Genomic DNA, 13,460 nt, shown 5'->3' on the forward strand with positions numbered 1-13,460 from the left:
CTGAGGTGGAAAGCACTGCTGGGAGGAGGACACCTTGCTTCCAAGGAGTTTATTCTTTTGCCCATCTCAAGGGTTTGATGCCCAAGAGTGGTTCCTTCAGTGCTACCAGCAACAGCAAGTCCAAATCCCTCTCTTCCATGTCCTCACCTTGGATCCAGCCTGTCTCATCCTTTACTTTCTTCCAGCCTTGGGCCGTTTTTCCAGCTGTGCTCCCTGGCGGATGCTGCCACGTCAGGGCAGGACCAGACTGCCTGGTATAACACGTTTGCTCTGGTGACCTGGCAGGCAGGGCAGCCTGTTCCTCCTCTCTGCTTGGCTTGGAGTTGGATGGCTTGGATGAGTTTATGTTGGCATGGTGGAAAGGGCAGGAGAATCGCTGGCATGTCATCCAGTGCCACGCTGGGCTGTGGCATCTCCCATCCCAGAGCCTGGAGACTGCTCTGGAAGATCCTCCTGAGTTAAATCTCACCCTGTGTGACCCAAACACTGTTTTTCTTACCTCATCCCTCCTTCCTTGCTTTTGCTTCACCCTGATTTTCCATCTCCCCATCTCCAAGGGCCTGCATTGACCTTACCAACCACATTCCATCAGTCAGGCAGAACCAGACCTCACTGGCTGGAGCAGTAACTTCCTTGGATGGACTTTCCTCATCTTGTGTACAACCTCTAGCCCATTCATATGGATGAATGGATGAGAGATTGGGTGGATGGATAGGTGAGGTGGGTGGATGGATGGATGGGGAATGGATAGGGGATGGATGGATGAGCGTGAATGGTTGGATGGAGGATGGAAGAGGGTAGAAGAATGGGTAGGAGGTGATGAGTGGATGGAAGAGGGTGGATGGATGAATGGGATATGATTGGATGGGAGATGATGGATGGATGGAGAAGGAAGAGGATGGATGGATGGGATATGTTTGGATGGGAGATGATGGATGGATGGGATATGATTGGATGGGAGATGATGGATATGTTTGGATGGGAGATGATGGATGGATGGATGGATGGATGGATGGATGGATAGAACTGCCCAGAAAGCCCTGACCATCCAGCAGGGACCATGAGAGCAGGGAGAGATCTCAGAGCTCCCTTGGGGTTTGTTTCCTTCCAGAAAAGAGCTTGTGAAGGGCCATGGCTGCAAGAGGAGCTAGTGGAGTAAGTCTCTGGGACCATCATCCATCTGTTTTCCATGTGCACGTGCTGCTGGGGAGGAAGGACTGTGTCTTGGGCCCCAATCAAGGCAAGGACTGGCACTGGCATTCCCAGCCTGTCCCCAGCCAGGCTGGGGCTGCCACAGGAGGGATTCAGTATCACAAAACTCGTGGGCTCGAGGCTTCCAGCTCTGAGTTCTGGTGTCAGAGGGTTCATCCTCCCCTGCCAGGACATGTGCATCCTAAGCACCTTCATCCCCAGTTTCCCCCAAACTTCAGCAGCAGGGATGTGTGGTGGTTCTCTGCAAGGTGCAGGGCATGGGCTCAGAGCCAGGCAGCTGTGAGGACTTCCAGTGGGATTTTGGCTGTGCAAATCCAGTGTCAGAATCTTGGTTCCACTCTTCCTGGGCTAGCCAGGCTGGTGCATCACTGACCTGCACTGAATTTCCAGCCTCTCCTGGCTGTTATCCCCCTTCCCCACCAGAGAATCATAGGATTTTAGAGTTGGAATGGAGCTTATAGATCATCCAGTCCCAACCCCTGCCCTGGGCAGGGACACCTCCCACCAGAGCAGGTTGCTCAAGGCTTTAGCCAACCTGGCTGTGAACACTGCCAGGGTTGGGGCATCCACTACTTCCTTGGGCAACCTGGAAGTAGCAAACCTCTCTGCAAGGCTCCAGGGTAATCCCCCTGGTTCCGTAGCAGGAGGAGGGACATCCAGGTGCCCTTGTGCTGTGTTTGCTGACGAGGTGTGGCTGCTGTGCCGCGATTCCAGCTGGTAGTGCAGCTCCCTCCCCTCCGCCGGATGCTTCCCGGACACAGCTCCAGGTGGGCAGGTGATGACAGCCCTGCCGATCCCATCCCACCTGGAGACCGCTCCACTCGCCCAACCAGCAGGATGAGGTGGGGTGAGTCAAGGCCTGAGCCCTCCCTCGCTCGCCGTGTTCTGGGGAGCAGCCAGAATGGGAGCGGGAGAAATCGTGCCAGGATGGGGTTGTGCGGTTCGTTCCTCCGAAAGATTTGTTGCTTTGAGGATCAAAACCAGTCAGATGAGTTGTGCTGGTGCAGCGTTGAGGTGAGGGGTGAGCAGGGCTTCCCACTGCCCAGCTGGCTGTGGGGAGCTGCAGGAAGGGAGTTGGGTGGTTTTCAGGTGGTTTGGATACTTTCCCCCTCTTGCAAATCCCTGGAAAAAGCTTTTGTGCAGGGCCCCCCCTCACCCTCCCCTTTGTTCTGCCCTTCTGAAGGGCAGAACAGGCTCCTTGCTTGCTCCTGGTTTCTTTAAACCTGGAATCCACGTTTCTGCAGGGTTTGAGGCTGGCAGTGGGATGATCTGACATCTCCCCTCCTTTTTTGGCTCCTGGCACAGCTTTTGTTTTAACAAACCATCCCTCGGGCTCATCTCCCAATTCCTCAACCCAAACCTTATCCCTTGGAGCAGCACTGGCTGCATTTTGGGAACTGGTGACATGAACCCCCTGACCATGATGATCATCAAAACTAGGGAATGGCTTGAATTAATTGCTTTTATCACCTGCAGACAGGATTTGGGGTTGGACAGGGAGCGGCAGGAATCCAGCCAGGGTGGCTTTTCCAGCAGGGGAAACAGGCTCCCACCTGGCACATAAATTGTTAAGCTGGACTCAGAGCCCTCCTGGAAACCTAAACCCAGCCCAGCCAGGAAATCTGCGTGTTCCAAGAGTGGGAACAACCTCCTGGGTTGGTGTTTGTGCCACGTGTTATCTCCCCACTGCTACTTTAAGGTCCTGGAGTTGGGAAGGCAACGATTTGTAATCCGACGTGGATTTAGGAGATAAACAGGTTCAGCTTCACAGCAGAGAGAGTGATGATTGAAATCCCACCTGGGATGATCATGGTGATGATTCCAGTGATCCCTGTCTCCCAGGCTGGGCATGGGGGTGCAGCAGAGACCAGGAGGAGTTGGAAGCTCCAAGCATCATTAAAACTGGGAAATGCCGATGCTTTGGCCACGTCCCCCACGCAGGAGGAAACACAAGGAGCAAACAAGCATGAAAAGCAGTTGGGAGAGCTCTCCATGCGCTCAGCCTGGCTCTGCACCAGCCCTGCTCCCTTCCCCTGCCCACTAAGCTGCTGGGATTGTGCCAGGCTCTCTGCCCGGGCTCTTTTGGCGTCGTTCGCGTGACCGTCACGTGCCGTGGAGGGTGACGGGGCAGCATCCCCCTGCACCGGGGTGGATGGCACAGGAGGCACCACATCCAGCCACCTTCTGCAGCTGGGAGTCCAGCACCACGGCACGGCCTAAATAACCTCTTGGATCTCCTCTCCTTACTGTTTTTCCCTGTGTTTTGGGTTGCAGACAGCAGCAGGCTGCTGGGCAGCCAGCGGCCAGGCTACGGGACACTGCAGCCGGGAGCCGCTCCATCCCGCATGGTAGGTCTAGGGGATTCTTCACGGGGAGGGAGGCTTGGGGTGGCACAAAATCCCTGTGTTTTCCACCAACACCAGCACCAGATGGTGGTTTTCCAGCCCTTGGTTGTCGTCTGCCTGGTGTGAAATCTTGCTGGGAAGTTCAAGGCTTTAGCAGGTTGCCCAGGGAGGTTGTGGATGCTCCAATGCTGGCAGTGTTCACAGCCAGGTTGGATCAAGCCTTGAGCAACCTGCTCTGGTGGGAGGTGTCCCTGCCCAGGGCAGGGGGTTGCGGCTGGATCATCTCTAAGCTCCATCCCAGCCCCTTAACATTGTATGATTTCTGCAGCTATGCTAAGCTCTGCATGGTTTTCTAAGGAAGAGCTCACTCAGGAGACAACGTGATGCTGAGTTTGCTTAGGGTAATTGAGTTGAATATTGCTGGATATATTGCAAGATGTGTCCAACAGTGGCTTATCATTAATGCACCCAGAGAGCTTTGAGGAAGCTAAATGTTTACAAGTAAATGTAAATATGCTGGTGAAGGTTCCAGTAAGACACTGGCACAGGTTGCCCAGGGAGGCTGTGGCTGCCCCAACCCTGGCAGTGTTCACAGCCAGGTTGGCTAAAGCCTTGAGCAACCTGCTCTGGTGGGAGGTGTCCCTGCCCAGGGCAGGGGGTTGGGGCTGGATCATCTCTAAGGTCCATTCCAACCCATGAACGATCGATGAATCTGCGAATCAATTTAGGCTTGAATGTTTGACAGTTTTAATTCCAGTTGGTTTTTATGGCTGAGCATCCTGGTGACCTCTTTTCTTGCAGGAGGTGACAGGCTACCAGACCACGACGTGGCGGGTGGCCCTGTGCCACGCGGGCTCCGTGCTGACAGCAGGGCTGCTCCTCGTCCTCTTCCACTGGAAGCCAAGCCTGGAGGTGCAGGCCAAGTGCAAACCCTGTGCCCTTGGCCAGGCTGACTGGGTTATCATCAGAGTGAGTGCCCAAGGGAGCTGGGGAAGATGTGGGGCTGGGGTTGAACTTCCCACTGATGGCTTGAGTATGTTCCCTGCTGCTCACCACCCTCTCAATGTCTGCCATCTCCTTTCATCAGGGACGTGCTGCCCCAGCGCTAAATTATTCCAGGATTCTTTTAATTAATTATTCCTGGAATAATTATTATTGTCTTATTCCATTAATGGTTCTTAACCTAAACTCCTTTTGTGCTTTTCCCTTCTGTACCAGCCAAGCTGGCTTAGAATTTCTCTTTGTTGTCCCAAAAAGGACCCAGGGACAAGAGATGTGAGATTCAGATTAGATATTAGGAGAAATATTTTCCCTGTTAGGATGTTCAGGCACTGGAATATTGTCAGGGGAGGTGGTGCAGTCACCATCCCTGGAGGTTCTTTAAGAGGCATCTGGATGTGGTGCTGAAGGATCTGGTTTAGGAGTTGCATTAGTGATAGATTAATGGTTGGACTTGATGATCTTAGAGGTCTTCTCCAACCTTGATGGTTCTATGATTCTGTGATTCTATGACCCAGCCATCATCCAGGGCAGGGGGCCAGGGACTCCCTGCCTGCCTGTGACACTGTCCCTGTGTGAGGGACCCACGGGGAGCCCCAGTTTCCCTCTCCCCAGCCCTGTGCCTCTGTTTCAGGACCGATTTGGACAGTGCTTTACCACCAAGGTGCACACAGAGGCATTGGGCGAGGGCAGGTAAGTTGGGCTCGTGTCCCTGCAGAGATCTGGGGGGTCCCATCTCCTTTTGGCTTTGAGGGAGGTGTTCACAGTGGTGCTGGTGAATGATGAGGGCATGACCCTTGGTTTCCCACCTTGTACAGCTTGGAGCATCACCCTGGGGTCAGGCTGGAAGACCGGAGGACCAGCATTGCCATCGGCGTGTCGGATGAGGAGGAGAGCCGCGACACCATCCGGCTCCATGAGAAGGAAGAGGTGATGCTCATGACCCTTCCCACCTCCATAAACCATCTCCCATGCCGTGGCCCACCCTTGTATCCCACTAACACCTAATTTTTTTCTGTCCTTCACCACTCAGAAGAACATCCTGAGGTATTACCTGTTCGAGGGGATGCGCTACGTCTGGCTGGAGCGGCGGCAGGCGTACTGCAAAGTCAGGTATTTCCCTGTCCCTCCCCCTCTCTGCCCCTCTGCTTGCCCCCTCAAAACCCTCCTGAAAACCACACCACCACGCTGGAGCTTTCCTCTGCTCTGCCAAGCCTGTGGAGCCCATCCCCATGGCGTTGGGTCGGGGGAGCTGTGCTGTCTCCCCTCAGGTTGTTGATGTCTCTGTGGCCAGAGAGAACCGGACGGAGCAGTTTGGCAGTGGCCCCGTGCTGGATGCTCATGGCACTCCAAACTGTGCCCCTTTTGTTGCCTTTCCTTGGCACCCACAAGCTGTGGCAGAGGCCAAGGAACAAGACACTCTCCCTTTCCCAAAGAGATGTTTTTTTGTCCCCAAAGACTTGGACGTGGTGTTTGTTCCGCTGCTGCTGATTTTGGCTCTGGTTCTCTGTTTTTCTTTCTCCTGGCGCTTGCCAGTGTCTTGGATGAAGGTTGGACCTGCGCAGATCTCCACCTCTCTCAGGCTGGGCTGGACCAGCAAGACCACAACACCAGGTAGGGATCTACCAGCTTCATGGAATGTCTGGGGAGCACATGAGGATTTTCCAAGGGGGGCAGAAAATCCTGGAGCCTGGGGCTTTCTTGCATTCAGACCTCAAAACAGCCAACAGCTGGGTGGGATGGAATTCCTGGGCTCAGCTTCTTCCCATGATCAGGCTCCTGTGGAGGTCTGAACAGTGTAAGGGTCCCTCAGGTTGGAAATGCAGCTTCTCTTAAGGATAAATTTCCTTCCCTTTTCTCTTTTCTCCCTCTGCAGAAGGAAGATCTATGGCCCAAACCTCATCGAGGTGCCAGTCAAGTCCTATGCAAGGCTCTTGGTGGAGGAGGTGTGTGTCTGTAGGCTGAGCTTCCAAAGAGCAAGTTGTCCCAGGGCAGATCCTTCTCCTGCTCCATGTGCCTCACTGCAAGTGCTTTGTGGGCTCTTAGGAAGGGAGGAGAGGACTCTGGGAGAAGGCAGAGCTGATGCAGCTGTAGAGGGGACCTGTCCTGCCCCTTGTGTTGGACAGAAGCATCCCCAGGTAGTTGCAGAGGTGGCTGAGCATCCTCAGGAGCACTGTCTGTAAGGAAAGTGGGGGAGGGTGGAGGGTTTGTAGGATGTCAGCTGGTTCATCTCCAGCCCCAGGGAAGGACCAGCTTCTCCTCTGCATGAGCTCCTCAAGGAGCCTGGAGGTCTCACAATGGGATGGGGGAAGCTTTTTCTCCCTCCCAAGAACCTGGACAAAGCTCTCCTTACCCCAGGGAGCCTGGAGGTCTCATGATGGGTTGAAGGAAGTTCTCCCCACTCCCAAACCTTCTCTTTCTCCTTGTTCCAGGTGCTCAATCCCTTCTACATCTTCCAAGTGTTCAGCATTGTGCTGTGGGTCTGTGATGCCTACTACTACTATGCAGCCTGTATCTTCCTCATCTCCACCATCTCCTTGGGACTGTCCCTCTACGAGACAAGGAAGGTTGGTGGGGGCTTATTGGGGATGAACATTTATATGAAACAGCCCATTTTCTGATGCTCTTTGACCTCTGTGCTGGTGTTGAACAACCTCTGAGCCCAGCTGGGTGAGGACAACCCATAATCCAATGATGTGGCAGCCTTCCTTTCCTTCTTCCCTGGTCCCAAGGCTTGGAGATGTGTTTTAGTGATACTTTGCTGTGCTTTTTGAGTGCCCTTGGGTCGCTTTTAACTGCTCCCTCCCTTCCAGCAAAGCACCACACTGCAAAACATGGCCAAGATGTCAGTGGGTGTCAGAGTCCATCGCCCCAGTGGAGGTGAGAGCAATGAAGCTCCAAAGAGCTGGAGTTCCAAAGAGCTTCAGCTGTTTGGGATGGTGTTGGGATGATGTGTCTGAGCACAGCCATGCTTTTTTCCAGAGGAGATGGTGGTGAGCTCTGCAGAGCTGGTGCCAGGTGACTGCATCAGCCTCCCCACGGACGGGATGCTGGTCCCTTGCGACGCGGCGCTGCTGACGGGCGAGTGCATGGTCAATGAGAGCATGCTGACAGGTGAGAGCTCCACTCCCACAGCATTCCCTGGGGGTTTTGGAGGAGAGGATGAGCCTTGTCTCTCAGTGACCCTATGGCAGCCCCTTCCCATCCAGGCTGGTTGGATCCTGACTCCCCTGGGGTGGTAAAGCTCCCTCCATGGTGTTCCTCACCGCAGGGGAGAGTGTGCCAGTGATGAAGACTCCTCTCCCAGCTGGTGGCCAAGCAGCCAGCACTGTCTATTCTCCCGAGGAGCACCGAAGGCACACCTTGTTCTGTGGGACACAGGTCATCCAAGCCAAGTCCTACGTAGGTGGAGAAGTGCTGGCTGTGGTGACCCGCACAGGTGATGGATTGAGGGGAAAGTGGGATTAATCCTTACCCTCTGGAGTGGTGACTTGGCAAATGGTGACCTCCTTCCCCTCTCCCACAGGGTTTTGCACAGCCAAAGGGGATCTCATCAGCTCTATCCTCTACCCTAAGCCTGTGAGTTTCAAGTTCTACAAGGATGCTGTGAAGTTTGTCATGTTCCTTGCCATCCTGGGTAGGTCTGAGTATGGATACACAGCTGGGAGCCCCCAGACTCCTCTGGAAGGGTTGAACCCACCCTCCATCTCCTTTGCTTTGTAACTGAACTCTTTCTCCCTCTGGCACAGCTTTCATCGGCACCATCTACAGCATCCTCATCTTGGTTAAAAACCAGGTAGGGTTGTTGGAGCTGGAGAATCCTCAAGGATGGCACTGGGACCATCATAGTGGAGATGGGTGAGGGTATCAGGGTGCTCATCCCTCTTCCTCCTCACCTTCCAGGTCCCTGTGGAACAAATCATCATCCGTGCCCTCGACCTCATCACCGTCATCGTGCCACCAGCTCTCCCAGCTGCCATGACTGTGGGCACCATCTATGCCCAGAACAGGCTGAAAAAACAGGGAATCTTCTGTATCAGCCCTCCCCGCATCAACCTCTGCGGGAAGATCCGCCTGGTTTGCTTCGACAAGGTGAGTCAGTGCCATGGGATCATGATTCCCATCTCCAGGGATTCTCCTGGACCAACCACGCTCTCCCTGCAGACAGGAACGCTGACAGAGGAAGGTTTGGATGTCTGGGGAGTGGTTCCACTGGAGAACAATCACTTCATGCCCATTGTCCATGAGCCTCGTTGTCTGCCTGCGGGGCCCTTGCTCTACTCCCTGGCCACCTGCCACACCGTCTCGCTGCTGCGGGGACAGCTCATCGGGGACCCTGTGGACCTCAAGATGATGGAGTCCACTGGATGGGTAAGATAAGTGGTGGCCAGAGTTGTGTGTCTAAAGAGGGAAGTGACAAAAATCTTTGTCTCCTAGGATAAGGAGGGTTTAAAACTCTCCATGGGGTGGATGGGGCTTGGGGCTTTGCCATCTGGAACAAGTTGCCCAGAGAGGTTGTGGCTGCTCCAATCCTGGCAGTGCTCAAAGCCAGGTTGGATCAAGCCTTGAGTACCCTGCTCTGGTGGAAGGTGTCCCTGCCCAGGGCAGGGGGTTGGTGCTGGATGATCTCTAAGCTCCATTTGAACCACATAACGTCCTATGAAACTATGAATACTTGGATGGAAACACAGCAGTGTGTGAGGAATCTAAGCGCTTTGCTGCCCTGCCTGAGCTTTTTCTGAATCTATGAATCTCAGCATCTGCCTTGGTTTCAGCGGCTGGAGATGATGGAGGAGGAGGAAGGTGGGCTGCCTGCCTTCCAGCAGTTTGGGATGAAGGTCTTGGCTGTGATGAAACCTCCACCTGAAGAAGAACAACCACGAGACAGGGTAATCCCATGGATCAGAGCAGTTCAGTTTCCCTGGGTCTGCATCCCCAAGGGTTGATGTTCATCACAGCCCCTGGAGAAGTTGTACCTCCTGGAGAAATCCCTGCCTGGCCTTGACACCTTCTCCCTTCCCTTCACAGAAGCACCAGTCACCCTTGGGGATCCTCCGGCGTTTCCCCTTCTCCTCCTCCTTCCAGAGGATGAGTGTCCTGGTGAAGCTGCCTGGAGAAGCCTTCACCCATGTCTACGTCAAAGGTGCCCCAGAGATGGTGGCCAGCCTTTGCAGGAAGGACACTGGTATGTACTGGGAGAGTGGAGGTTCACTCCTGGTCCTGCTGCTCCATGATCTGTCTGTCCCTGCAGCTCACTTCCCCAGAGACTTACCCTCAGGGATGTTGCATGGCACTTTCTAGAGGCACAGGAGCCACAAGACAGGGATTGGGCTTGGAAGCTGGATGAGCATCCAGAACTCTTCTGCCCTTTGGGAGATTGAGCCCCATCTCCCCTCGCTGGGGCTGCACAGCCAGGGTTCCTTCAGGAGCTGTTCTGGCCTCGCTTTTCCAGTGCCCATGGATTTCTCCCAGATGCTGCGGCACTACACCACGGATGGTTTCCGAGTCTTGGGTCTGGCTTGCAAACCCCTGAGCATGGTGACCACCTTTGAGGAGGCCCTGCAGCTTCCCAGGTTGGTGCCAGCCACTTTTCCTCTCCATTTACACCTTGTTTATTCCCAGCATTTCCTGGGTTGTCTCACTACCCTGCAGCCTGCAAGGTCTTAAACCCTAATCCATGCTAAAGGAATTCCTGGCTACCTCCCAGATGGATTTTTAGCTGTTTATACTCATTGATCCTCTCTGCCGGGTGTTGAAGGTGCTGTTGAAGGGCTTGTTGTATCCCACCAGGGACTCTGTGGAGAGCAGCTTGACCTTCCTGGGGTTCCTGGTCATGAAAAACGTCCTCAAACCAGAGTCTGCTCCCGTGATTCACCTCCTGAGGAACGCCAACATCCGCCCTGTCATGGTGACAGGTGACCCTCCGAGGGAAACGGGGACACCGGGCTTGGGAAGAGATGGGACGTGGACAATCCTTGATGTTGTGGAAGGAATGAAGTGTTTCCACACCAGAAATCCCTAGCCTGAAGCAACTGTGGGGCATGGCAAGGACTCCTGGTCCATGGTTTTGTGCATCCCTGTTCTTGGGATGCACAAATTGCTGGTGGGTTCAGGAGGTGGAAGGGTTTTTTGTGGAAAAACTCATGGATTTGCTGTCCCTCACCTAAATGTTGTGAGCACCCCTAAATTCCATGGCTAATTGGCAGGTGTAGGAGTCACCTCTAGGTGTTTTGCAGCCAAACAAGCAGAGTTTGAATCTGCTTTGCTTCAGAGTAGAGTAGACATGAGGTTTTGGGGTTGTCTCCCAAAACACTAGGAAACAAAGGGACCTGCAGTGTGGCTGCAGTCACCAGGAGAGGAGACACGACAGGTTTGAGCTGCTCCTTTCGGCTCACAGCCCTCCAAAACCTCATTCCTCATCTTCCCTCTTCTCTTCCTGGCAGGAGACAACATGCTGACAGCCATGAACGTGGCCAGGAGCTGCCGCATGGTGGAGCCGAAGGAGCGAGTGATCTTCGTCACCGCCTCCCCACCCGGCCACGACAAACCTGCTGCTCTCAAATTCGTCCTGGCTGAGCACTCCCAGGGCGAGGAGCAGCCCGAGGTGAGTCCCCAGGACACATTTTTGGGGGGTTCATAAAGCCCAAACTGCCCAGTCACAGTGCAGGACTCATTTTGTCATAGAATCCCTGAATGATTTCGGGTTGCAAGGACCTTAAAGCTCATCCTGTTCCACCCCCTGCCATGGGCAGGGACACCTTCCACCAGCCCAGGTTGCTCCAAGCCCATCCAGCCTGGCCTGGAACACTCCCAGGGATGGGAAGTGGTTTTCTAGCATCATTATCCTTAGAGGCAATTATGGGTGTGATTCTGCCCCTTAAAAATGCCTCTTTTAGGAGAAGTTAATGTGCTTCTGCCCCTGCCTGGGAGCACATCAGGTTGGAGCTGATGCTCCAAACACCCTCCTCATGGATGCTGCCAGATCCCACTCCAGGTACAGCCAAACAAGCTTTTTTTAATCCAAAATACCATCATTTATATGCCTGAAAAGATAACCTACTCCCATTTCTCCCTGGGAGCATGTTAGCCTGGAGTAGGTGCTCCAAAAACCCTCATCAGATGCTGCTCAGGTCCTGCTCCACACTTAGCATGAGGGGCTCAACCAAACAAGCTTTTTATCCCAAATATCCCCAGCATGAGACTGAGGTTTTAGGGAAGCAGCTTTCCCTCCTGATCCATGTGGGTTGTGGGTGCTGGGTCAGCCTGTTGCCCAAGGGGCTCTGTAGGGATTTGAAGCCCTGCTGTAGAACAAGGAGCTGTGTCCATTGGCAGGGCCTGCAGCAGAGGGACAGCTGCTTCCTCCCACCCCAGCCCTGCCACTTTGCCCTCAATGGAAAATCCTTCCAAGTGGTTTGTGAGCACTTTGCTGACCTCCTGCCCAAGGTGAGTCTGACATCAGGGAACCCTCTGGTGTGGTTGGAGAGCCCTCTGGTGAGGTTGGGGGTTCTTTGATAAGGTTGGAGAGTCCTTCAGCAAGGCTGGGGAATGCTCCTGTGAGGTTTGGATCTGCTCCAGTGAGGGTGAGGAACCCTTTGACAGGAGTAGAACCCTCCAGTGAGGTTGGAGACCCTTTTGGTGGGGTTGGGGACCCTGTGGCAAGGTTGGGGAACCCTATGGTGAGGTTGGGGATCTTCCAGTGAGATTTGGGAAACCCCTGTAGAGGTAGGGGAATCCCTTGGTAAGGTTGGGGGATCCTTCAGCTAAGATAGAGAACCCACTGCGTGGTTGGGGAGTCATCCATCAAGGTTGGGAATCCATTGGTGGAGTTGGAAGTCCTCTAGCAAGGCTGGAGAACCATCTGGTGAGGTAGGGGGACCCTCCACTGGGGTTGGGGGACCCTCCAGTGGAGTTGAGGAGTTCTCTGGTGAGGCTGGGGAATCCTCCAGTGGGGTTGGGAATCCTCCCACAAGGTTGGAGAGTCCTCTGGTGGGGTTGGGGAACCCTCTATCGAGGTTGTCCGTTTGAGGTTTCACACTGTGGCATTGCAGCTCCTAAATAAAGTTCCTGAGGGTGATTTTTGGCTGGTGCAAGATGCTCTCTGCCCTCTGAGCTTGTCCTGGATGCACAGGGATTTGGGGTGTTGTGGGATGGACATGGAGCATTCCCTCCTTTGCAGATCCTCGTCCGAGCCACCGTGTTCGCCCGCATGTTGCCTGACCAGAAGACTCAGCTGGTGTGCAGCCTGCAGGAGCTCAAGTAAGGCCCAGAGGAGGGCAGGAGGGGTTAGTCATGGACTTACAGAATCCCAAAATGGTTTGGGTTGGAGGCACCTTAAAGCTGATCCCATTCCACCCCCTACCCAGGGGCAGGGACACCTTCCACTGGACACCAACGTCCAACCTGACCTTGAACATTTCCAGGATGGGGCAGCCACATCTATTCTGGGCAACCTGTGCCTGTGCAGGCCCAAAGCTTTCCCCCATCCTGACATGGAATATGGGATCTCTCCTCCACAGCTACTGCGTGGGGATGTGTGGGGACGGGGCCAACGACTGTGGGGCGCTCAGGGCGGCCGACGTGGGCATCTCGCTGTCCGAGGCCGAGGCGTCGGTGGCTTCGCCGTTCACCTCCCGCGTGGCCAACATTGAGTGCGTGCCCAGGGTCATCCGGTGAGCTGCTGTGGGGCTAACAATCAGGGAAGGGCTTCCATGAGTGCCTCTGTCCCCTCTTTGGGATAACTCATGGAGAAGGTTGTGGCTGGTTGGTGAATCTGTCTTTGTCTCTGCAGGGAGGGCAGGTGCTCACTGGTCACCTCCTTTGGTGTCTTCAAGTACATGGCTCTGTACAGCTTGGTGCAGTTTGTGTCTGTCCTTCTGCTCTATACAGTGAGTCCCACACCCAAAT

General features: G+C 54.4%; 1 protein-coding gene across 1 annotated transcript in view; it reads left to right on the top strand.

Moving 5' to 3' along the window:
- The window catches only part of ATP13A2 (ATPase type 13A2), a gene marked incomplete at its 5' end in the record, with an annotated part of 15,165 nt that overhangs the window by 250 nt on the left and 1,455 nt on the right, over positions 1-13,460 (top strand). Inside the window, 24 exons of the mRNA XM_009075745.1 lie at positions 3,487-3,560; positions 4,359-4,532; positions 5,191-5,249; positions 5,375-5,486; positions 5,590-5,669; positions 6,093-6,170; positions 6,433-6,502; positions 6,989-7,123; positions 7,370-7,436; positions 7,539-7,670; positions 7,828-7,995; positions 8,083-8,193; positions 8,306-8,352; positions 8,460-8,648; positions 8,721-8,927; positions 9,332-9,445; positions 9,585-9,741; positions 10,009-10,129; positions 10,347-10,471; positions 11,000-11,160; positions 11,898-11,999; positions 12,733-12,812; positions 13,073-13,225; positions 13,345-13,441. Of these exons, the coding sequence (XP_009073993.1) occupies positions 3,487-3,560; positions 4,359-4,532; positions 5,191-5,249; positions 5,375-5,486; positions 5,590-5,669; positions 6,093-6,170; positions 6,433-6,502; positions 6,989-7,123; positions 7,370-7,436; positions 7,539-7,670; positions 7,828-7,995; positions 8,083-8,193; positions 8,306-8,352; positions 8,460-8,648; positions 8,721-8,927; positions 9,332-9,445; positions 9,585-9,741; positions 10,009-10,129; positions 10,347-10,471; positions 11,000-11,160; positions 11,898-11,999; positions 12,733-12,812; positions 13,073-13,225; positions 13,345-13,441 (2,813 nt within the window). The remainder of the gene's footprint in view (positions 1-3,486; positions 3,561-4,358; positions 4,533-5,190; positions 5,250-5,374; positions 5,487-5,589; positions 5,670-6,092; positions 6,171-6,432; positions 6,503-6,988; positions 7,124-7,369; positions 7,437-7,538; positions 7,671-7,827; positions 7,996-8,082; positions 8,194-8,305; positions 8,353-8,459; positions 8,649-8,720; positions 8,928-9,331; positions 9,446-9,584; positions 9,742-10,008; positions 10,130-10,346; positions 10,472-10,999; positions 11,161-11,897; positions 12,000-12,732; positions 12,813-13,072; positions 13,226-13,344; positions 13,442-13,460) is intronic.

Source organism: Acanthisitta chloris, unplaced genomic scaffold, assembly GCF_000695815.1.
Source record: "Acanthisitta chloris isolate BGI_N310 unplaced genomic scaffold, ASM69581v1 scaffold12535, whole genome shotgun sequence".
In the NCBI taxonomy this organism is placed as follows: domain Eukaryota; kingdom Metazoa; phylum Chordata; class Aves; order Passeriformes; family Acanthisittidae; genus Acanthisitta; species Acanthisitta chloris.